A 24,355-nucleotide genomic window follows, 5' to 3' on the forward strand; every position below is an offset into this window, starting at 1 on the left:
TATGTTATTCTACATTAAATTAGGTAACTTTTGACTATTACACTTTCTTACAATTCTTTTGTTTTTTCCGACTTTTCGTGGCTTTAAAAAAAATGGTGTTTTGGCGATTTTCAAAAATGGTGGGGAATCGTGGGCCACCCCCGTATTTGAATGAAAATCAAACAATTATGATGCAAAACTTTATTCAATTAGTAGAAATGACAAGTACAGTTATTTTAATCGAGAAAATGGAGAAGGATTATGCACAATCAATCTGATACGCAATTTGGGCACGTAAATGTGTTGGCGGAGGTAGCACATTTTGCATGGACATCTCGACCACATTCCATGCATGCAACTGAATTGTTCTTGGTCAATTTCTTTGGCATTGACTCCAAACAAAGTATGCAGAAGTCAACAAACATCATAAACACAACATACCAATGTGATTGATAACAAAAAATTTAAAAACACGGGTGGCCCACGATTCCCCACCAAAAGTGGCTCACGATTCCCCACAAGCTACTTTTTGCAAAATAACGGCGTGTAATTGACTTGTTTAAGTGTCATGCAAAATTACTTTTGTATGTTGAAAAGGAAAGGTCTAACGATAATGTGAAACATATTTACCTGTGTTTTGTCGTAGCCTTTCGTCCAAAAATGATGGAAATAAAACACACAAAAAAAGTGTTGCCGATACTTTTTTTGGGCAAGTATTGTGCAAAGCGAATAAAACGCGTGCGTTTGTCAGCAACCAATGTAAAAATGATTTCAGGTTAAAAGAAAACGATGACAGGTGCATTTCACTATTTATCTCAAAATACTGCCGAAAGGTGGCGGTGGCTCACGTTTCCCCATGGCCCACGATTCCCCACTTTCCCCTAATTAAAAGGGTTTTAATTGCCAATGAATCCGAGTAACTGTAGGACTGTCAGATAACCTTCCAACTTTGTTTGGGGACCAGGTAAGGTATTACCATCGGGGCTTCTCTGGGCTTACTGCCAATTGGCTGAGGGTTGATCTCTCTGATTGCCGGAGGAGAACCACTGATACGGCTGCCAGCGAAGCTGCTCTAATGAGCAAGGAAGCGGCGCCGATAAGCTATCAGAATCCGTATCAGTATCAGTACATATACGTATAGACACCCTGCCCGGAGACACACACGGTGGTACATGGCCACATTGTTTGGGCGCTGCAAGACTCTCCTCGCACTGCAGACATGCTGGAAGCTTTGAATGACAGATCAATGAAATCATTATGAATTCGCTGAAACCGAAAACTGCGCACACAGCGTCGAAAATCGCAGGAAAAAATGCCAACTCACGGCAGCTTTCGGGGAATTGCAGAGCACCAAGCACCGAGCACCGATGACCGAGCATCGCAGCTTGTGGAATGGGAACAGGTTCGAGTTCTTGGGTTCTCAGATCCTGCGGCGGCGGAAGTCGCTTGTGGTTTCGTATTTATATGCATCGCCCGTCGATCGTTATTCGGTTTGTCCCTGCACAAGAAAAAATTCAATTCAAGATTTTCCTGATTATTTAGAAAAATAAAAAATAAATAAGTAATGAATAAACCTTAGAAATCCTTTCAGGATAATATTCATCATTATAATATAAAATAGTTTTTCCATCATGCTTCGTATATTTTTTATTTTATCTTTGAGATATTTATCGATTTAATTTCTTCCTCTGTACTTAAATGTTTGTTCCTTGACTGCTGCCGAGGTGCAACAGGTGCAAAAATCACAACAAACACTCACATCCGCTGCGAGCTGTTTTCTGGTTTTCCTCTGGGTCTCCGTCTCCGTCTCCGTCAAAAGGGAACGGAAGCACCTGTGATATGGACGCGGATCGCACGTGATTTCCTTGGCCTTCCGATGGACTCCGCCTCCTTCCCCTCTCCTTCTCCTCCACTGCCTCCTCCTCCTCCTCGGCGGACAATTAAATTTGTTTTTATGGCCCAAGTGCTGTACACGTCCGGAGAGTTCGGGTTCGAGACCGAGTCGCCCCCTCCGATCTGACAAATTCATTTGACACTTTGCCAGCCTTATCGTCCCTCGATGCTGCCGCCGTAATTGTTGTTGTCGAGTGCCATGTAGCTATAGAACTATAGCTGGAGCCGAAGCTATAGCCCCCTGGCTCACTCTATGGAGCCCCAGCTAAAGCTGAAGTTGGAAACTTGTTTCGGCTTTCGGGCTTTCGGAGTCGCATTCTCAACATGTTTGCCATGTTGTCTATGTTGCCCGCGTGTAGTTGTTGCTGCTGTTGATGTTGCTGTTGTTGCTGCTGCTGCTGTTGTTCCTGCTTGAAGCACATAATTACCGCAGCGCGTATTTAATCCGACAAATGGTTTCAACCTTAGTTGAACTTTGTCTATGGGCCGCACTCAACCCCTTGTAGTTGCTGGTTGCTGGTTGCTAGTGTTGCTGTTGCTGTTGCTGTTGATGGTGTTGCTGCTGCTGGTGCTGCGATGTTGCTGCTGCCGCCTAGCATTTCTAATATTCCATGACAGCCGCTTGAAGCTGAAGCCAAAGCGATTTCTGTGGTTACAATGTAATAAACCTTGACAAGCTTCGGATGGGTTTTTTTGTTGGTCGCCGTTGGCGGAAGGGGAGCTCAGCCGAAAATCTTAACTCGCATGTTGGATGATGTCAAGTGCTCGCGGTGTTTAAGTCCAAGTGTTCTGGGGGTATGCAATTTAAGACTATTAAAATGAAGTACAGTATTATAATTTTCTTGTTATAAGATAACAATTAGGGAGTATGGAATATTACTTTAATTCAAACTGCTGTTTACCTGAAACTCAGATCGTTTCCGAAAACCATTTCGATCTTTCCACTCTTTGAACTGCCAGACTGCGCACCTGTCAACCCCATCCCCCATTCACGTAGACCCGAACCCCGCCCAGCAGCAACATTGCAACATGGCCAACGATCCCCTCCCGATCGCAGTGCAATTTGCAACTGTGCAACTGCAACTGTGTGTTGTGTGCCACCCGAGATACTTTATCTTTTCCGCCCATCTATCTGCATAAATAGAGAGGAGGAAGATGCTGCCGCCGCTCCACATGTTGCTTCATTCATTCCCGATCCGAATCCAAATACGAATCCGAATCCAGAACGGAGTCCCAATCCCAAACTGACGGACTATGATAAATAAAGTAAAGTGCATTTCCGTCAAAACAAGTTTGTTCTATTAATATTTTCAATACTTCGAATTCAGACAGAGATGTTGTCGGCGGTTGTTGTTGCTGCTGCTTCTGTTGCTGTTGTTGCTGTTGTTGCTGTTGCTGCTGCAGTCGCGAGCAACTTTCACTGCAGACTCAACCGAAAGATCACTAGAATCATTTTGTGGGGATGCACTGTAAGAAATGTAGTGGTTTTTACTGGATATAGATTTCATATCGAAGAATTTATGAAATAAATAACTCCTAATGTGTCCTTTTGATATTTATGCATATAATTTGAATATATAAATAATTTAAAATTAAATTAAATATTTTTTCTTTGTGTACGATTCGTGTGCGTTGATTTGTAGGGGGCGACGACGTGCTGGCATCGTTTTAATTTGGCCGATCTCCCCCTTTCGGAAAAGTGCACCGCGTTTACAGTTATTTTTATTGGAGCCAAGCAGCGCGACAATTCATCCATCATTTTCTGTTATGATTTTGAATATTCCCCCTCGGGTTGGCTTAACCCATGGCAGCCCCCCCTCGAACTGGCCCCCTGTTCGTATTTTGGCATCTGCATTGAGGGGGGCACTTGTCTACCCCTCCTCCCTGCCCCCTCCCGAAACCCCCGCCCCTGCCCCTCTGAACAGCATCCGGTAATTATGCGACACGCTGATTAAAATGCGTTAAACGCACACCAACACATACACATACATATGTATGCCAGGCGGCTTGTGTGAGTGTGTGAGTGAGGTGGGTCTGGAGTCCAAGTGAAATCTTCGCCTGCATTAACGAGTTTTCCGTGACGCGTCGCCCCTCGCTTCCCTCAGCCTCCTCCTCCTCCTCTTTCTCTTCCTCTTCCTCTTCGTCTTCTTCTCATTCTTTTTCTTCGTTTTCTTTGAGCCCGCTGCTCTTATTCTTTGGCCTCCGCCTTTCCTTTCCTTTGCCTTGCTACACTTGATTTCCACAAACACACACACTCACTCAGACTTACACTTGGGAAAATTTATTGGGATTTTTCAAAATAATATTGTGAAGCCTTCAATATTTATTATTTAATATAATTCACTTATCACCAAAAATATATTTTATATATAAAAATATATATACAAGATCTCAAGTAAATATTCTAAAGAGTTTAGAGATTATAAATCAATCATTTTTTCTCAGTGTACAACGGGAGGAAGAGGAAGAGTGAATGAGAGGAGACGGCGTCTCCTGATATGCTGGCTCCGCTTCTCCTTCTCCAATTCTCCTTCTCGTTCTCCGTTCTGTTTCTTCTGTTTTGTGGCGATCAGGTTACCTGTTTGGGGAGGTGGGGGGAGAAGCGGTGGAGTGCTAGGGGGTGGGGGTGATCGAGGAGAGGGGAACAGGGAAGGGGGGGCGGGGCAGGGGCAGGTGGCCAGCAGAGGTTTTCGTTCGGTTCTGCGGCTGTTACCTTGCCGGTTGCATGGTTTTATCTGCAGTCGTTGCTGTTGCTCTTGTATTTATTGTTGTTTGCATACCCTACAAAAACCTTAGAAAGGTTGTTGGGTATATTCCCTTATCGTACAGATCATATCACAGAAAAAATATCAGGGAATATTTAATAAAACTAAAATTATTATAAGTTAACCTAAAATTAAAATGGATTCTTAATTTGGCCTTACCATCCTGTATTTATCAAAATGATATGATATATTATACCTGTACATAAATTGCAATAATTTTTGAACTTTGAATTCTGCAAAGGTGTATTAAAGGAGTATCTGTTTAGTCGCTTCCTAGATTTCCTAGGCTCGTTGTTGTTGTCATTATTTTCGTTGGCCTTTTTCTTTAACTGTGCACGTTGTGCAGTTGTTGTTGTTTTGTTGTTCTTCCTCTTCGCGTTTATTGTTGTATTTTTCTGCCATTGCACTACACACGGCATTCGTCCTCCAACAAAAAGCGAGGCAAAGTCGTAAACAGAACAACAACACCCCTCCACCGCCCACCGCCCCGCCCTTTTCTTCAACACTTTTCCCCCTTCTACACAGAAAGAAATGCAGTGCGATATCTACTATGTACTCTATTCATTGAATTTTATAGGGATTACAATTACATAAAACAATTTTGAAAGTTCAAAATCGGAATACTGCATTTTTTTAAATTCGAAGATTGATGATTGATCGATCAGATTGTAAAGTAGTTTTTCTTTTTTTGAGTGCACTTTCTGGAGGAACTTCTCCGGCAATGTAAAAGTTCTTTGGTTGCTCCATCTCAGTTTTTTTTTTATCGTATTTCTTCTAACTCGTCGTCGTCGTTGTGCGTGGATGTTGTTGTTGATTTTAGTGTTGTTGTTCGTGTTGTTGGGGCTTTGTATGGTTGTTGCTGTAGTTAGTGGTGTAGTTGGTGTTGTTGTTATTTCTGCTTGTCTCGTTTATTGATCGTGTTGCACACACACATACACACACATACACCAAGAAAGGGGGACTAACACACACAGTTGCAGTCACATACGCAATTCAATGAAGAAATGCTCCAAGTCAATGACCCGGAAATTGTGTCTAAAAAGCAAAACAACAACAAAACCAGCAACACCAACAGCAACAGCAACATAGAACTTTTACCTAGACATCGGCGCATGCGACTGACGTTGCAAGTTGCAAGTTGACTGCTGCAGTCCAATGAACCGACTGCAATTCGCAGCCCGCAGCTTTTTGCAACAATTGCACGCAGAGCGACAACAGCAAAAGCAACATCAACGGCAGTGCAGCAGCAGCAGCAGCAACAACAGCAACAGCAGCAGCAGCAGCAACATCAACAACCAGCAACCAGCGATGACAATCAACACAATTAATGCTCATCCGGCCAGCAGTGTAGTGATGCTTGGACTTCCTTCTCCATCCTGTTTAACTAATATGTATATCCACAGCCCTTGGAAATTGCCCGCAGGTCTTAAACACTTTTGAAAAAGAAGATCAACTATTTAAATGACTTCCTCTTCTCTTAGAAAGCCAATAAATAATTGTTTTATGGGAGTGTTCAAAAACCAGAAGTATTTTTAGGATTGGAATGTTTTGGCAAGGAGTCACTTCATAATGTTCGGAGTCCCATTCCTTTATTAATTACAATTTTCATATGTGTACCTATAGGTGCACAGGTCAACCAATGTAAAACCCCAACCCCGATCGACAGCCTCTGACAATTGTGCATCATGTCATCCCCCTGGGCCATTCGCAATTTATTGCATATCGAAAAAATTAAGCACAAAAGTTCAGTGCCATAGGCCAAGTCGTTGTCATCGTCATCGTTCCCACTTGTAATGAGAATTTATGTGCCGACAAGATGTGCATAAGATCCCGAGATGGGCAGTTCGGGGGAAGAGACGAGTTGCCGCGGACCGAAAGTGCCGGCAAACATGCAAACTGCAATTAGATTTGGGGGCAAGTGTTGTGAGTTCTCCGATGGCGATGGCGATGGCTATTTGGAGCAGGGCAATTGAGGCAGGAATATTGGAAGCGATATAGAGTGTCTGTCTTACTAGAGAAATTATGAAGCAAGAGAATATCTTTTTCAATCCAAGAACTTATTCTTCTTACCGCAGTAGGTGATCTTTAAGCCAAATAAAAAATTATAGCATGGAGGTAGAAACAAGAATTTATAAGTGAATAAAACACCTTCTCAAATCATCATCACTTAACCCGGTTTTATAAGAAGGGGGTCACCTAAAGTCCTTATCGAGGTCCCCCTGATTTTCACAAGAGTTTCCAGAACCATTCATCCGCAACCAAACGATGCGTGCAATATTGAATCACTTGGCCATTGAAGGGGGTCAAAGTTGCTGCCAGTCTCACGACACAATTCGCATATGGAGCAGGCCGGGGAGACTCGGGCCCCTTAAGATCGGAACCACCAGATGAACCGGAGAGTCTCCCCCTGGAGAAGAATGGAGATGGAGAACGCAGAACGGAGAGCCGGGAGAACGAGCCGAGAGATGCGTGCTCGACTTTACGTTTCGCATTTAATGCAATTAACCTCAAACTAAATGGCAATCACTTTAATTTGCTTTAATTAAGCTTTATATGCCTATCGAGGGGGCGCATTGAAGGGGGCGGAGAAGGTGGAGGAGGTGGAAGGGGTGGAGAAGGGGGAGGAGGTAGCCAAAAACGACGCCTACATCGGATGACGGTTCTTTAATTAATTACGGGGAGGGAGAGGGCACTTGTCTTCTCTTGTCCCGCTCCGCCACTCGACGCCCACTGGCAACTATGGTAGGCATGTTTCCTGTTCTCCTCGCCCGGCTCAAGTGCCCGCCTCGTAAGCCCTCCAGGATATGCCCGAGCATATGCTGCGGTGCTCCCTGCCCATCTGAGCGATCCGATGATCCGATCCGAGGCCCGGATTCGGAGGAATCGACAAAAGAGCTCCACGCATGCGCACACTTAACGAACGCTTAACGGATGTTTCTGCCCCCTTCCCCTCCCCCTCCCCCTCCCTCTTTCTCTTTTTCTTCTTCTTCCTCTGCCCCTGCCCTTTCCCATCCACTTTCCTCCTCTTCCTATGGCTTATAAAGAGTCCCTCATTGTGGGCCGACACTTGTAACACAATCAACCCATGGGCTCGAGTCCCGATCTCGGCCTGAACCACGACCTGACATTTGTTTCCTACACTGTAAATAAAAAATGCATAGAATAGAAACTACCAAGCAGAGGGCAATAATGTATTAAAAAACAGTTTTGCAAAACAGGAGAATACAAACCATAACTTATTGCTTCTTGTTTACTAAAATAAATCATAGCGTTTTGATGGTCTACTTGGGTTATTTTCTTTTTCTAGTCTCATGGTAGTTGCAGAATATTTTTTTGAGTGCACAGTTTCCCTGTTTCTGTTGCTGCGCGACGCTCTCCACCTCCACATCCACCTCCGCCTCGAAATCCATCTCCGGCTACTCCTACTCCACTTGAGATTCTCGTACGTGCCCAGATGCGTGGGAATGACGAGATGTCTGGAGAACTCCGTCAGAGAAAGAGAGAAAGACGGGAGGGGTGAGCTGTACGGGGTAGGGGGACTAGGGCAGTTGCTCATAACTCAACGCCAGGCGAAATTCGAGACTTGTTAATGCGCCAAATAATATGCGGCGACAGCCAGCCGGAATACTCGTACACAGGGCCTATTAAGAAGGGCATTCCGGAGGGGATTCAGCCCGAAAACAATTAACGAAAATCATTAATTTGTTGCCTAGTGTAGGGGCAAATTAAATGAAGAAAAAAGTCAGAGGAGCCACACAAAATACCCCGTGAACACGCCACCGATCGGTGGCCGGCGATCCTCGATGCGAATTTATGAATGTATCTTTCGGTTTCTTTCACGAGAACGGGCACGCAACGCAATCTCTGAAGGATCGCGTCTGGAATGTGGCTTAAATTATGACTTAAATGGCGTTGGCAGTTTATGCGGCTGCCCGTCTTGTGTAGATGCTCATGATCACGATCTCATGATCGTCATTACGAGGCCGAAGCCGTCGGATTCTTGGCGTTTTCGAGCGGAAACGGCGCTCTCGAGCTGCGAGACTCTTGAGTTGGCTTTTAAGCCGTTTCGCTGGCTTTCTTTTTCAGTGCTGTTTCGCCCATTCTTAAGAGCTTCTCAGCAGTCTTTCCCCTTCAGCTCACTCCATTCCCCAATCCCCAAACTCCAAACTCCAAACACCAACCTCCAAACACCAACCTCCAAGCTACAAGCTTCATCTCCAACTCCAACTCCACTTTCTTGACTGACTCTCCAGTTGTGTGTTTGCTTTATTTGGCTGACGTGAGGTTTCTTCTGCCCGGTTTCTTCGGCTTCGTTTTCTCGTTTTTGGTCGTGGCTCGCATTCTTGGTCACATCCTTCACAAGGTCATGGCAAAGATGATGGGCAATGTGAGGCAGAAGTTGGCTCACCTCGGCACACAGTAGATACGGCCCAGCATAGGCACACACGTATAAATCGTATTTAAGCAAAGTAATCTCTGGGCAAATAATTGTAGACGGAATGCGGTTTCTGTTGGCATTTCCATCTCCATTTCCCCTGGCCATCCAGCCAGATCCGTCCTCGTCCGCCCCTCAAACGCCGAGCACTGAAATGTTCCCCGATGTTTGCACAAATTGTTAGCGACTGCCGCAGAGATACGGTTTGTTTTGGTTGTTCTTGTTGTTTGGCTCGCTTTTTACGCTCTCGCCCCGCCGGCTGTGTACAAAAAAATTTAAGGGAAAACGTCCACAAAAATAATGTAAAAACATTGTGTTTAATGCTGGCTCTGAGATTCTGGCAATCAGTCGATGCTAATGTTGGCTGGCCAAGTGAGTTATGCTCGAATTCTGCCGAAGAAAGTCTCTAGAGCGAGTGGAAGATTCAATGGATTAGATGATCGAATAAGAACTTCTCTTGATTATAGTTAAAATAATTTCTAAGTAAGGTGTTCTTATAAGACAGAGTTGTGGGTTGCTTTCATAATACTATTTGAAGGTTTGCACACCTTTCTGACCTTCTGCTCATTATGTTGAAAATGGGAAAGGTATCCGAACTGTTGCCATATTCTGTTATCTACTCGAAAACCCTGCGGAACCCATCACATTCCAACTATTCCGAGTATGACTCCCTGAGATGACATCGACATGTTTTTCTTTATTTTCTGTCTGGGTGCTGGTCGCCGTGGTGCGCTTCACCCTTTCGGCTGTGGGGTGTTAATAAGATATCAAATATGCATGTGGCTGCGCACCATCGGAAGGCCCAGAACCAATCCCAATCCCAATCCCAGTCGGACATCCAGTCCCAAAGACCGGAGACCAGAAATTCGGGGACCCAGAGACCAGATTCAGTGGAGACTTTGGCCCGTGGCCGGCGCGAGATCTTGCTAACGAGGCGCGTTTGAAAATGCAGCACATAAAAAATAAATAACCCAGCTGAAATCGGAAAAAGTAGGGAACCGAATCATTGGGTTCTCTTCCGCTATTTTCTTGAAGCTTGAAATCGCTTTACTTGAATAAGAAAACTTGAGCTAATTTCTCTATGTTAAATTAGTTATCAATGAAGGTATGTTAACTGATGTTCAAATTATTTTCCATTTTCTGAAATGGAAACTATTTAAAGTTTATATACAGATGAACTCTTTTCATTTGAACATAAATACCCCAGTTCAAGGGTATTTTGAAAACGGCAGCAGCCGAAAAGTGCGACACAGCCGGCGTTGAATGTGCCCTGAAGTTTTGTTTATTTTCGGAGATAAAAAAAGGAAAATAATAAATCGACAGCGGCAGCGATTCGACCACTGAGAGGCAGCGATTCGACTGGGACAGCTCCATAATAAATGCCCCAAAGCACTCAAAGCTTTTCTTATTTATTTATTTTCGCGCACACAGATACCACAGGCCGTCGGATTTCTTCATTATGCGATTTGATTCGAAAATAATTCAAACGAATTTCGTGCCTGCCAGGCTTTCAAGAGCGCGTGCGCAGCCGTTCGGCGGACAAAGGAAAAGCCACTCGCCGTTTTCGCCCAGTGTATTCCACATAAAGCGTAGCACGGTAGCCAGAGCTACAGGTTCGAGTGCGACTGTATGTGTATGAGTGTGTGTGTGTGTGTGCACGATGACGCTGGTAAAAAAATAATGAATAAAAGAAAACCTGTACACAAAAAACCAGACAAATAAACCAAATACAAAAGCCTTCTCCTCGAAGTCCGTCGTCTTGGTCTTTGGCTCGGTTTTAGTGCGTGCGGCTTAACTGCAGCGTGGCAAACTGGTCCGCCGAGTGCTCGCCCCTCCCCACCTCTCACCTCCCCCTCTACCCCCTGTTTCCCCCACCCCCTCTGCAACCAAGTCACAGATCCCAGCTCCAAAGTGCTGCTGCACAGTAGCCGCATGCTGGCTGTAGTTCTCCATCCGCTCCTCTATTCGCCGCTCACATCCACAGCCTGATTATGCACCTAAAGAAAAAGTAAGAAGAGTTCAAAATATACTTTAGAATAAATGCAATACCATATTACAAATTTTGAAATATATGAAATTCTTATAAAACATCATAAACCTTTTATTTACTATTTTGTTTTGAGTTTTCTGTTGCTTAAGCCTTGCTTTTAATTATTCTTATGTTTTCTTTTCATATTGATAATAAATTGGAATGCAAGTTTTGTCAGAATATATTTTTATATATTTATTTTTAATTCCAGCGGGTATCCAGCGGTTGATAAAATTGTCCACTTCTTTTTTGCAAAGTGCCTTTGCAGCTCCGATTGCAATTCTCCTCTGCAGATTGTGACTCCGACTCTGCGGCTCGTCAGCGATCGCAGCCTCCTGCGAGAGGCCTTCACGGCCCCAGAACATTATGGCTAATAGTTGGCCGGATCCCCAACTCCCCCCCTCCCTCCCCTCCTCTGGCTCTACCCCTCTCAGCCCACCGAAAAGGAGGCGTGGCTGCACTTATTATTATGCGCTGGACTGTGTTTTTGTTTGGGTTTCTGGCGTTTTTGCTGCTTTTCTGTCTGCGTCTGCACTGCGTTTTCCAGAGAAATCTGTCGAGAACTTTTCCTCGTTCTCGTACGTCCTTAAAGGTCATTAAACGAGCCCAGCTTGTTAGGGATCATGATCATCGCCATGCCTTCGGACTGACTCACATTTGGGTTCCTTTCGTTGCTCGCCAGGCTGATTGGCTTAATCATCGCTCAAGTTCGGCGTCAAAGGTCGCGGAAGTTTGTAAAAATTTAACGACATCGTTTTTGAAAAGTGCCAGTGCCGCCGACACTCGAAAAGGGTTGCGCTTTAATTAATTAATCAAATCGACAGTTAAAATTCCTTACTGATCTGACTCACGATCGGCTGAATGGGAATAAAGATTACACCCATCCCAATGCTGCTTTTTGAGATGATGATAGTTAATGGTCAAGGGGTCAATTTGTAAGGCGGCTTTGGGTACACTCACTTCTCAGAATTTTTCCACTCTCATTCCCCCCGTGAATATCAACTTAATTAACTGTTAACTGTAAAGCCGCATAAAAAGGCGGACGGGCGGAAATGATTGCGTATACGGCTGCCAAAGCCCATGTCCAAAGTTAATTCCAAGTCGCATGTAATAATTATGTTGATGGAATATTCATAACAGGAAATCCCTTTTACAGTGCGAGTGTTGTGATTAAAATTACATAGAGTCATGCACAATCAATGCAAATGGGAATGTAAATGTTGAATAAAAATTGTACGCAGCCCATTCACAATAGGATTTGCTGTTGTTGTTTATATTGTTGTGGTTGTTGTTGTTGCGGCGCAGTTGCTCACTGAATATCAAATTACTGGGCATGGATTTTTGAAGAGGAACTCTGGAGTGCACTGCGATGTACACTTGAACCGAATGGGGGTGAGTTGAGCTAGGAAAGTGTAGTTTATTGTAGGGGCACCATTAACCGAAAAGGGGAATCTGAAGATGTTTGGTTGAATTATTCATAAATAGGTCAGGTCAGTATTGATTCATTAATTGTAGGTATATATCTGTGCACCATTAAATGAAATTATCTCAATTAATATGTTGCTGCTTTCTGTAGCTGCATTGATTGATTTAAATATCCTACTATAGGTCCACTGGACAACACCTTCCAGCTGAAATCCACTCCACTTTTCAGGGAGCTGAAAAGCCCGTTGCTGTCTTGCACAGTAGTTATCGCATAAGCATGCACATCAAATGGGATTTATTTATTAGCACCCCACAACATGAGGCTATAGTCTCCGGCTATTACTTTATACAATGCCGCTGCTTATTTGGATAAACATAAGCCCCCAAAGAGCATTAAGCATGAGCGATCCATGCGAGGGCCACACACACACCATCTATCCAGCGAGCCAGCCAGCTAGCCAGTCAGTCAGTCAGTCATTCATCCAGCGATCCATGCCATATAGAATATACACACCAGGCGATATCCCATACTACACCATACCATACCATACCATTCCATACCATTCTATACCATACCATCCCATCCCATCCGCTGCTGGGCTCATTCACAGGCACTCGGCGTCGTCGCTCGCCTATTTCTGTATGCGTAACGCAATCTATTCATAAAATAAAATTAAATAAAATAAAAAACAACAACTGCGACCGAGACTGCGACTGCGAGCGACGTCGGCGGCAGAAAAATACATATTTTCATTTACAAGACCGGAAGAGCACTTCCTCCCTGATGTGCTGTTGCTTCTCTTGTTGTTGTTGTTGTTGCTGTTGTGATTGTTGTTGCTGTACCATCATCAATCGCGGCACCCGCACCAAGATACAGTGGAAGCCCATGCTGATGATGTTGCCGTGCTGCTGTCGTATGCTAAATACTAAAACTAAATGCCTGTTTGAATATGCAACTCTGGCTGGGGGCCACAGCCACATCCACGTCCACAGTCATCCATCCCCAGCCTTCCGATCCCATGTGTTTAGTTCTGTTGGACTAGCAAACCGCTTGTCTGTCCGTCCATCCGTCCGCTCGTCCGCTTGTCCGTTTGTCCGCTTGTCCGGCGGTTCCGTTGTCCGCTCATTGGAAATGCAATGCCATGTGTGTGATTTTTATTGAAGCACATCCAGATATAAAACAAGATTTATGCGAAATGAATATATTCATGTACGGCCAAGCCGATGAGCTGGTTGGATCTCCTTTGAAAAAACAATAGCCGTAAATTTTTGAAAATTATGATCAAAATAGGTTCTAAACTTGAAAATTAACCTGAGGAAAAATATTCATACAATCCCAACTGAAAACATAGTTTGGAAAAAAGAATTCAATATTCTCTGAGCAAAGCATTACTATGGCAAGACCCTGTGTTATTAACCTGTTCCAGATACACCTTAGCATTCACTCAGACATTTGTGCGATCCACGATCCAATTAGAAATTTTCCGAACGTGGCTGGGAAAATATTTGAAATAACATTCTGCGCAAAACTGGCGCCTTTGCAAATTGCCCTCGACTAACCCGAAGTGCTCATTAAATCGTGGCGTAAAAATTTTCGGGTGAAAATTCTTAGTCAGTTCGGGAGGTGTGCGGAAAAGTCGGAAAATTGGGGAGGAAAATAGCGAGTGGGGCCGAAATAAATTCAAATTGGAAACCATGGCCATGAGGATATATTTACGGCACTCGATATTTATAGTTTGAACTCAAACAGGTGTAAACCGTAAAATGGCAAAACATTGTTTAAATCATTTCATTGTAAACTCCGCGCTGCCCTTCTTATTTCTCGTGTTGTCCAAGAGTGTAAACAAAAGTGCAAACAAATTGCTGAGGAGCAAAAGAGTGGAGAAGCAGAGTGGGGATTCCAGGAAAAGCCAAAAGTCCGGGGAGCAGCGGGACCCAAAGGGGGTCCTCGCTCTCGTTTATAATGTGTGTAGTTCATCAAAATTTTTTGGCACGCGGCCCCTTGCGGTGGCATTGTTCTGGTGTTCTGGTGCTCTGATGCTCTGGTGTTGAGATATCGAGCCGCAGATACCGATACTCGCGGATACAGATACGTCTGATATGCACACGCACAGCACAGGAACACAACAGATACTCCACACACGCTCACGGATCGCAGGCTTAATTTGAATTATTTGGCCGTAAATAAAGCACAATGGGAGCGGGAAATGGGATTTTTATTTCGCTGTCCGTCTTTGAATTGGTCTCCCCGACTGACGGAGCCCAGAAAAAGCATAAATATTTATTATCATAAGAAACAGCAGCTCCTCATCCCAGCAGCATCAGCACCAGCATCGGCAGCAGCAGCCTCAGCAGCCCCACTGAAAAGGAAAACGATTTCTCAATGTCTTTTATATCGGTATCGCAGCAGCCCAGAGAGCTGCGCTTCGGCCCCAGTTTCCCTTGCCGGTTCTTCGCCTTTTGTGCCACAGCCACAGCCGAAAAAGAAAAGATCAACTCTCTAGAACTGTGAAAACCCGGCTAAGACCTGAAGATACCATGTAATTCCGGTTTTTAATGAAAACTATGGAAAAATAAATTTTTCCATATATGTTTTTTGTATTACTTGACCAATATGTAACTCACAAAAAAAAGGCAAGCTGTTTTAGACAATTGGGATTCCTATCTAACGATCCCTTTAATTTTCCGGCAGATTGTGAACAAAAATTTTTTTTGCCAATTTTTGCATTTTTGGTAAGGGGTAACATCATCATTTTTTGCGAAAATCGGTCAAAATCGAAATATTTTAGGTGAAAATGCCACTCGATAGAAATTTTTACCACGATTTCAACGATGTATTACATTCCATATATGAACGATTTTTAAAACTTTTATGGCCAAAAAAAGCTTTTTTATACGTATACGTAATAATTCATATCACGTATACGTTTAGTGTAACATTTTTTTTATTTAATCATAAATATAATTTTTTTACCCAGTCAAAGCTAGAATAAATAGAAAATTATAAGCCTCCAATAGATAACAATTTTCCGATTTAAACAAAGGAAACTAAGGAACAGGCAATACATAGACACATGCAGTCCCAAAAGTATGCTACAAAAATTGACTGCTTGTTATAATAAAGAGCAAACAAACAAAATGTTTGGCGTTGGATCAGGTGAATGCCGATATACCTTCGGCGGTGTTTAATGCACAGGGTATTCGGGCAAGACAAAAGACAAAGACGCGCTCTTGGAACCGATCGAGAAACTTGTTTAGCACGCGTTACAGCGGCTGCCTGTTTTTCAGAGCGGGGGCTTTCAAACTGTTTGCGGTCGGTCACTCTTCAGTCCCCCTCCCTTCCCCTGCAACCCCTCGCCCAGCTCCTCGATTTCCCCTGAAGACCCAACCCCGCCCACTTGGCTCCCATATATAGTGTAGTGCAGGGCTTTTGGATATATAGCTTTACATACGAGTGTATTTGCTTTTGCCAGCGAAGAAGACTCTCGGCTTAATCCGTTCGGCTAAACGTTGATTACTCCGATCCGGAATCCCCCGCCTGCCATCTTAGCCCCCCCAAGCCCCCCTCCCTACTGTCTTAGCCCCCCGAAAGGCATCCCTGCGTGGGCTCATTGTGGAATTTCTACACTCATTCTTGATTGTTTCGTTTCGTTTTACGCTCTGGGCCAAATGTGCTGTGTTTGGGCCTGCATTCCAGCTGAATTGGTTTTGCCCGCGACCGAAAAATCTCTTTCGACCTGGCCAAGCCCGATTTTGGTATTGGGACGGTCTGGGGGGAGCGGTAATAAATTTGAATTTCAATAAATTATTTTGTTGCTACAAGACAGCCAGCAGAAGACCCTCTTTTCCACTTCATTGTGCTCCGTTCCCTTCTGAATGGTCAAAAGTCCGATCTTGCGTGGATTTCATTCAACAAAAATTTTCTGTTTAGCAATTTCTTTTTGGCGCTGTCGTCTCCGTCTCCGTCTCCATTTCATTTTTATTTATTTAGTTTTGTATTTTACCATTTTACCATTTTTTGCCCACCATTGTTGGCCAAGGCTGCCGCAGATCGATTGAGGGAGGAGAGGGGTTACATGTGTACATACCGAGATCGAAGATCGGTCGTAGTTATGGTCCGATGAAGTGATCAGGCCTTGACATTGATCAAATGCCAAGAGCACTCAGTTGCTGTGGGCGTAGGAAACACATTTTAAAACATGGCGAAATATTAGGGAAATAGGTGAAGCACAGGTCTACAAATTGGGTTTTAAGAGGAAGTTCAAAGTTTTCGGTTAATATTTGCTGGACTGCTATTTGTTAGCGGTGATAAATAAAAGTGTAAGATGCGCAATGCTTAATGAGCTCTACCAAAAATCTGGCAGTAGCCATCTGCCTTATTTTCAGCTCTTAAGTTATTCGATTTAAACACAAACTGTGGCTTTGTGGGCTCCATGAATAATTACAAAACGGAATAATCAAATTAATACTGGGTTAATGAATGAATCGCCAGCCAGATCTTAGGTAGTCTCGCTATCAGTCCAAAAAATCTGCTGCCCTGCCAAGCTACTGAATTGGATGATGACGATCATTCATTTAGCGGGGCCAAATACCCCGAACGGGGGATATACGAACATTTCCTGATTGCCACAGCTTGAGATCTGCTTGGGCCTCCGACTTAATATCGGCCTATAACCATATATAAGGCACACAAGTGCCGGACACCTGAGGAGCGGCATAATCCGGCAGCGGCATTAATTCATGGAAATTCCGTCAAAAGAAATTTCTAACCCCCTCCATCGCTATCCACATTACTCTCTCGCATCTCTCTCACATGGCAACCAGTTTTAGGTTTCTTCTTCTATATTTTTTACTATTTTTTTTTTTTTTTTTTTGGCAACGGCGTCAAGTCAACTGACAAAGCTAACAAACAACCTTCGTCATTAGCCAAACTATGGCATGTCAACGAAAATTAGCATTTTTTACAGCGGGAGGCCGGCAGCAACAACTATGAGTCTGTGAGTACAGCTACACAAAGAATATTTTTTTTTAATTTAGTAGAACCTTTAATACTAAAACTCCCATTTGGTTGTAGAATTTTCTATTTATCAATGGAATAACCAAAGTAAAAAAATCTTCATAATTAATGTTATGTGGTGCTGAAGTGCTAAGGGATTCTCTTAATAAGTATGTTACAATTTTCTCAAATACCATATATTTTTTCCGAGTGTTTGAGAAGTACGTAGGGGGCCCCGAGAACCCGATTTACACTTGGATTTTAGCGCTGTAAGATGTGAGCTGTTCGAGCTTCGTCAGATGCGTAGGTAAGCCGACTTCGGTCCGCATGATGAACTATATCCACTTTATACACATTTTCTAGTTGTTGTTGTCGCATTTGTGCCGCTCGGTCGACCGTCGCTGCTGCTGCTGCTGCTGCCGCTGCCGACGCCGCTGCCTCTGCCTCTGTCAGCGTCTCTGTCGCTGCCTACGCATCTTTTGCAATTTCGTTTGAGCCGCCCACGCATTTGAGTTTGCTTAGAAATAAACGGCAAAGCAGCCTACAAATTCAAATTAAAGTTGTATTCGCATTATTCGCTATATTTTTTGACTACACAGAAAGAAAAATATCTTTTATGGTCACTTACTGCTTAAATAAACAGTATTTGAATCATAACAAGGCAAAAAATAGTTAAAATATGAAATAATATCTTGTTAAAATTTGGTAAAAAATATTTTTTCGGAATCCGCAGGAAAGTGATAGGAATTGTTAGACAGGGTTCCCAAGTGTCTAAAACAGTGCGCCTTTTTTCTGTAAGTAACATATTGGCTAAGATACCTAAAAAACAAAATTGGAAAATTCATTTTTACACAAAAATTCATCATCGTTTTTTAATGTGTATGCCACTTAAAAACAGCTCTCGTGGGCTTTATGGCCACAGATATACAGTTCGTTTCATTTGGATAGGACACCTAGCAACTTTTATGGTTAATCGCTCGTAGCGAAGACAAAAATCGTTGAAAGCTAAAATTTTTTTTAAAGTTATAATCTCTGTTCTATTGTGATTCTAAAATGCAGTTACATTTTTTCATTATTGCTTTCCACACTTTTTTATTTGAGCTTTTGCACTGCTGCATGGTTTTTTGAATGCTGAAAATCGTTTCATTTGGATAGGACACTTGTCAGAAATCACTTTTGTACAGTGCGCAGTTTGTTTAAAACGTTTTTTTTTTTTCAATCTGATGCTATTATTGATCAAATGGAACTAAAATAGGCCTTGGATCGGCACTCCAGGATAAAGATGGGAAAATTATGGGGAAAATTGATGCATATTTGGACTCAGGCCATAATGTGACCCAAATCGCCACGAAAATAAAAAAAATCGCGAAATGTTGTACACAATTTATTAACAGATAATGAAAACTATAAAAAAAATTATAAAGGGCTCCAAAAAACAAAGTTAAACGTTCGAGATAAGCGGCTTCTAGTGAAAAAGGCCTCCAATTTCCCCATGTCCTGCCCCGTTTTGGCTCATTATGAGGCCAACAAGGCGTCTAAAACCCCATTTGGCGGACTTTACACACTTGCTAACACTTGGGGCCATCAAAAATGGCAAGTTCTCCAAGAATCACAGAGATCCATCGTCAGGCGCGGCACAATTTTGGAAAATACAACTTTAAAACGAATTGGCGCTCAGTAAGCTATTCTTAAAGGCTCCTGCTAAGCTCTATTTTAATATTTTTTAATGTTTGGATTATATTTAAATGGCCCGGATGGGCTCAAATTAAGTTTTTTTCATCGAAAAATATAATCCAAACATTAAAAAATATTAAAATAGAGCTTAGCAGGAGCCTTTAAGAATAGCTTACTGAGCGCCAATTCGTTTTAAAGTTGTATTTTCCAAAATTGTGCCGCGCCTGACGATGGATCTCTGTGATTCTTGGAGAACTTGCCATTTTTGATGGCCCCAAGTGTTAGCAAGTGTGTAAAGTCCGCCAAATGGGGTTTTAGACGCCTTGTTGGCCTCATAATGAGCCAAAACGGGGCAGGACATGGGGAAATTGGAGGCCTTTTTCACTAGAAGCCGCTTATCTCGAACGTTTAACTTTGTTTTTTGGAGCCCTTTATAATTTTTTTTTATAGTTTTCATTATCTGTTAATAAATTGTGTACAACATTTCGCGATTTTTTTTATTTTCGTGGCGATTTGGGTCACATTAAGGCCTGAGTCCAAATATGCATCAATTTTCCCCCATAATTTTCCCATCTTTATCCTGGAGTGCCGATCCAAGGCCTATTTTAGTTCCATTTGATCAATAATAGCATCAGATTGAAAAAAAACGTTTTAAACAAACTGCGCACTGTACAAAAGTGATTTCTGACAAGTGTCCTATCCAAATGAAACGATTTTCAGCATTCAAAAAACCATGCAGCAGTGCAAAAGCTCAAATAAAAAAGTGTGGAAAGCAATAATGAAAAATGTAACTGCATTTTAGAATCACAATAGAACAGAGATTATAACTTAAAAAAAATTTTAGCTTTCAACGATTTTTGTCTTCGCTACGAGCGATTAACCATAAAAGTTGCTAGGTGTCCTATCCAAATGAAACGAACTGTATAATACAGTTTAGAGCCAGCCCGCCCGAGTGTCTGCCACATTTACCACAGCTCCCAGCCGGTACCTGAGTATCTGGGTATCTGGCCACGCTATCCATCTAAGCCAGCCTATCTGGAACTGTATCTCCGTCTCTATCTCCATCTGTATCTGTGGCTGTATCTATCCGGCCATCGGTTAAACCTCTAAAGTGCCATAGATTATTATAACACACGCGCTATGCGACTGTGCTGCGGTTAGCCGCAAAACTCAAAACCGAAACAGACACTCCAAGCCAAAGGCCCCACACGGGCTATACTCGCTGCTATACTAGCTGCATATATGCACCGCCCACCCTCCTGATTCTCCGCCCCTCTCCGACTCCAAATTGGGCAAAAGGGGGGATGGACCCACCCATTGGGAGGAGGAGCACTAGCGCGAATTAAAGAAAAAGGCTGTCAACAGAGCAACGGTAAAGAAAATGAATGAGAGAAAAGCCCACAGCGGAAATGGCAATGTAAAAATAAGTTATGGTAGGTGGATGTGGTAAATAATATTAACATGAGCGGGGAACGGGCTGGAGGAGGGGGAACACACCTTAAATAGTTCTATTACCATCTTTGCCGTCAGCCCTCCTCATGCTTATGGAGCTTTCAAACTTAATATGTTAAATGTTCAAATTATTGTGTTTTAAAACTGAATTTAACTACTTCGGGCAGAGTAATTCTACTGATTATTTCGTAAACTTAAAAAAAGGTATGATTTCTGAACATAGATCTTCAGTTTGAAAAATAATTAATCAACTGCAACAAACTATATTTTTCTCTGCAAAGCACTATTAACCAAAATTAGTGAATGGAATTGTAAAAGCCACAAAGTCTCGAGAAATATGACAAAAATCATAAAGTCGCAATGGCCACGCCTTCTTTGAGACACATACTTTTTGAAATGTTTGAAAGTGCTGCCAAAATGCAGTTTAATCACCTCCAGAAAGACAGCCCACATGGCGAACCCAAAACGCAGCCCACACCAAATATGCACATTAGAGAGCACGTAGAGAAAGAGTGGGTTAAAGGCGGGGACTGGGAAGGGGGTCCGCAGGGGCGGGGGGATCACATCGATCAAGCGGCTGCAGATTTAATTACCAGACTCGGTTGTACACTCACACAAAATGTTGATCGCTTAGGGATGGTATATATTTAATGGGGAACTTTTACTTCTTGTGAAGTTTACCTTTGAAGCAGTAGGGCTTTTCCTTCGGATATTGTAATTGTTTTTTGCTTTGTCTTCTTTTATGAAAACTTCCTAATAACCATCGAAATTTTTCTTAGTGTTTAGATTTTCACTCGCCTGGCAACAAGCCGAAGCGAAAATGAAAGCTCGTAAAGAGTCGCCAACGTAGAGCTGCCCACTCCCCCACTTGTCTCCCCTCGACACTCCGGTCCCCACTCTCCTCCACTCCTCTCCCCATCCTCTCTCGATTTGGGCGTCGACGTCGCTGCCGACGCCAACGCAGCGAGACGCGCTTGCCGCCAACGTTGAATGAAATTTCATTCACAAAAATCCACAAAAACGAAGCCAAAAAGGCAATGGACACCAGTCACGCATGCGCGGATCGGATCGGAGTGGATCGGATTGTGTTTTTCATTTTATTGGGGCTCTGGGGACCTGGGGAGCAGGGGGTCGGTCTCCAAAAGGGGGGCCATCGCAGAAATTACAGCGAAAAATATGCAGCATGTCTGGGCGTCTCGCGAACGTTGTTGCCCAACCGGAAGTATTAAATTCCAATTATGGCGACAAGATATTTCGCCGACCCGCGATCGTTTGTCGCGCTGCCTTTATTGCTTATGAATTCATTCAAAATCAGAGGGTTTCGGCGGGGAAACGGAGGATCTCCGAACGCCGATCGCCGATCTCCACTAGCTGCCCACGACCTCCATCAAACGTCGTCGCAGTCGCTGGCGGACATCGTCGAACTCGGGCAGGGGCACCAGGTTCAGCTCCTCTCCAGAATCCAGTCGGTGGTCGTACAGCTCCTCGCCATAAACATCATGCCAGTCTGAAAAGCAAATGTACAAATTAAGTTTTTAATCAGAAAATTATTAATAGCTTATGTAGAGTTGTAAAAAACTCCGCTTAACTCTAAATATTCAGTGATTGTTTTCACCTTACCTCTGCTAAAGTTTTGGGAGTGGAACCTCACCCACAAGGTGTACCTATATACATCCGTCCTGAGGCTATAGCCCATTATTTTTATGTTCCTTAACTTCGGCTTATCGCTGTTTGGGTGCTTTGTGGGCAGCATTCCGGGTCGGGGATACTGGCTGAGTGCCACATGTTCCTCAGCTAAACAATATATAATTTTTATAGATATAAAAAAGATATAAAAAATATATTAAGATGTGTTAAGATACTCACCCCTGCCCAAACCCATAAGCTGAAAGTACAGGCTCTTGCCCTCGCCGCAGGTCAACTGTAGAGAGTCCTGGCAGGTGGGGAGCTTGGGTAGCGCAGCGAGATCCACCAAGGTGGGAAACACATCCAGAAGTTCGGTGATCCCGTGGTAGAACTTCGTCTGGCTGACCGGGAACTGCGGACTCCTTATGATCAGGGGCACCCTGAGGGCCACCTCGAAGTTGCTGTACTTGGCCCACTCCGCGTGTTCGCCCAAGGACCAGCCGTGATCGCCCAGAACCACCACCACCGTTTCGTCCAGATTCAGTCCTTCGATCAGCTTGCCGAACAGGTCATCCACGTAGGCCACCGAGGCGTAGTATCCCTGTCGAATCTGAGCTGCTTGGTGCCTGGAAATCGGTCCGTAGGGAAAGGATATGTTGGAGTGCTTGAAGTCGTCCCTGGCCCGCACATCCGTGAAGGGGTTCCAGGCCACCGCCGGCATGTCCGGTGGCTTCAGTCGGTCCTCCGTGTAGTTGAAGAACTGCGAGAGGCGGAACCGCGAAAGGAACTGTCGCGGAAAGCGGAAGTTAATGTGCGGCTTGTGGAACCCCATGGCCAGGAAAAAGGGCTCCCGATTGTTGTTCTTCCGGGATTCCACAAAGCGCAGTGCCTCCGCCACGGACTCAATGTCCGGCAGGGTTTTGTACGGCTGGGTTTGCAGGTCCACCGGGCAGATGAGGTTCTTCCGCAGAATGCCCTCGCGATCCGGACAAACCGGCGAGTTCATAAACTGCTCGGTTCGCGGTCGGAAAGCTGGAGCTGACCAACTCAGGGGATAGTCGTCCGTGTTGTTGGAGGACAGCCCCGGATGAAATACCTTCCCACAGCTGTATGTGTAGTACCCGTGCTCCTTAAAGTACTGCGGCAGAGTCGTGAAGTTACCGGTGAAAGTGCGCCAGTAGCTGTAGAAGTCGTACAGGTGCAGGGTATCCGGTCGTCGACCCGTGAGAAGGGAATTTCGGCTGGGCGCACAGAGTGATTGCTGAAAAGGTTTACAATATATAGCAGTGATAGCAGTCAGATAGGTTGTTCCGCATAATCCTTACCTGGCTATAAGCCCTTGTGAACACATGACTTCCCCGAGCGAAGGTATCCAGATACGGGGTGCTGGCCAGCGGATCACCATAACTTCCCAGCACTGGACGCAGATCGTCAAAGATCACCATCACCACATTGGGTCTTCGTGGGGGAAGAACTGCCTCCAGCAGCACTGGAATCATCAGCGAGAACAGGAGGCGAGCAGTGGTCATGTCCACGGCAAAGGAAATTCGCGACTGTTGACTCGAAGATGCTGACACGGCGGATGTGGATGCCGGCGAATTTGTTGTGCTACCCTGTGCCCATGAAATCGGATAAAGGGGTATATCAGTAACTTATTGGTTTCGAAACAAACTTTACAAACATTTCTGCAACTAATAAAGTTAACTTTTTTATTTAAACAACTGTAAATGTTTTAATTTTAACAAGATAAACAAACGACACTTTTTTTTATTACTGTTAGCGTTACCTTTAATTTGTTGATTCCTCATGAAAAAGATGAAATAGTCACGTAAAATGTACATATGAGTAAAAGCTTATCCCTTACTTAATGTTTTGGGTATCTCTGGGTCGTTATTTCCGGTTTATATCTTCCACTTGTTTACAGTTTTCGCGGCAAAGCGTAAAGAGCATGGAAAATACGGACGCGGGCGTAATTCAAAACCGCCCTCCATTATATTTCAATTGATTTTAACGGAAGCGCGCCTCGACGACGCTTTCAGTGCACAATGAACACAGTACAACTTTCATCAGTTCAACTTTTA

The 24,355-nt window shown here is 43.8% G+C and overlaps 1 protein-coding gene across 1 annotated transcript; it reads right to left on the bottom strand.

The window, feature by feature from the left end:
* Window positions 1–21,906: 21,906 nt before the first annotated feature.
* On the bottom strand, window positions 21,907–24,309 carry LOC108099193 (iduronate 2-sulfatase). Its single transcript, XM_017202561.1, has 5 exons — window positions 24,061–24,309; window positions 23,600–23,887; window positions 22,515–23,535; window positions 22,269–22,442; window positions 21,907–22,155 (listed from the first exon to the last, which is right to left on the bottom strand). The coding sequence occupies exons 2-5, from the start codon at window positions 23,801–23,803 to the stop codon at window positions 22,016–22,018; spliced, it is 1,539 nt and encodes a 512-aa protein (XP_017058050.1). The 5' UTR covers window positions 23,804–23,887; window positions 24,061–24,309; the 3' UTR covers window positions 21,907–22,015.
* Window positions 24,310–24,355: the final 46 nt, after the last annotated feature.

The sequence above is a fragment of the Drosophila ficusphila genome, unplaced genomic scaffold, assembly GCF_018152265.1.
Source record: "Drosophila ficusphila isolate 14025-0441.05 unplaced genomic scaffold, ASM1815226v1 contig_286, whole genome shotgun sequence".
NCBI lineage: Eukaryota > Metazoa > Arthropoda > Insecta > Diptera > Drosophilidae > Drosophila > Drosophila ficusphila.

What these genes read in the sequence shown, in the direction of transcription:
- LOC108099193 (XM_017202561.1), bottom strand. Translation starts at nt 23,803, where the DNA reads ATGACCACTGCTCGCCTCCTGTTCTCGCTGATGATTCCAGTGCTGCTG. An exon ending in TCACAAGGGCTTATAGCCAG is followed by an intron (nt 23,536 to 23,599) that starts GTAAGGATTATG and finishes AAACCTTTTCAG; the next exon opens with CAATCACTCTGTGCGCCCAG. An exon ending in CTCCCAAAACTTTAGCAGAG is followed by an intron (nt 22,156 to 22,268) that starts GTAAGGTGAAAA and finishes TTTGCTTTTCAG; the next exon opens with ACTGGCATGATGTTTATGGC.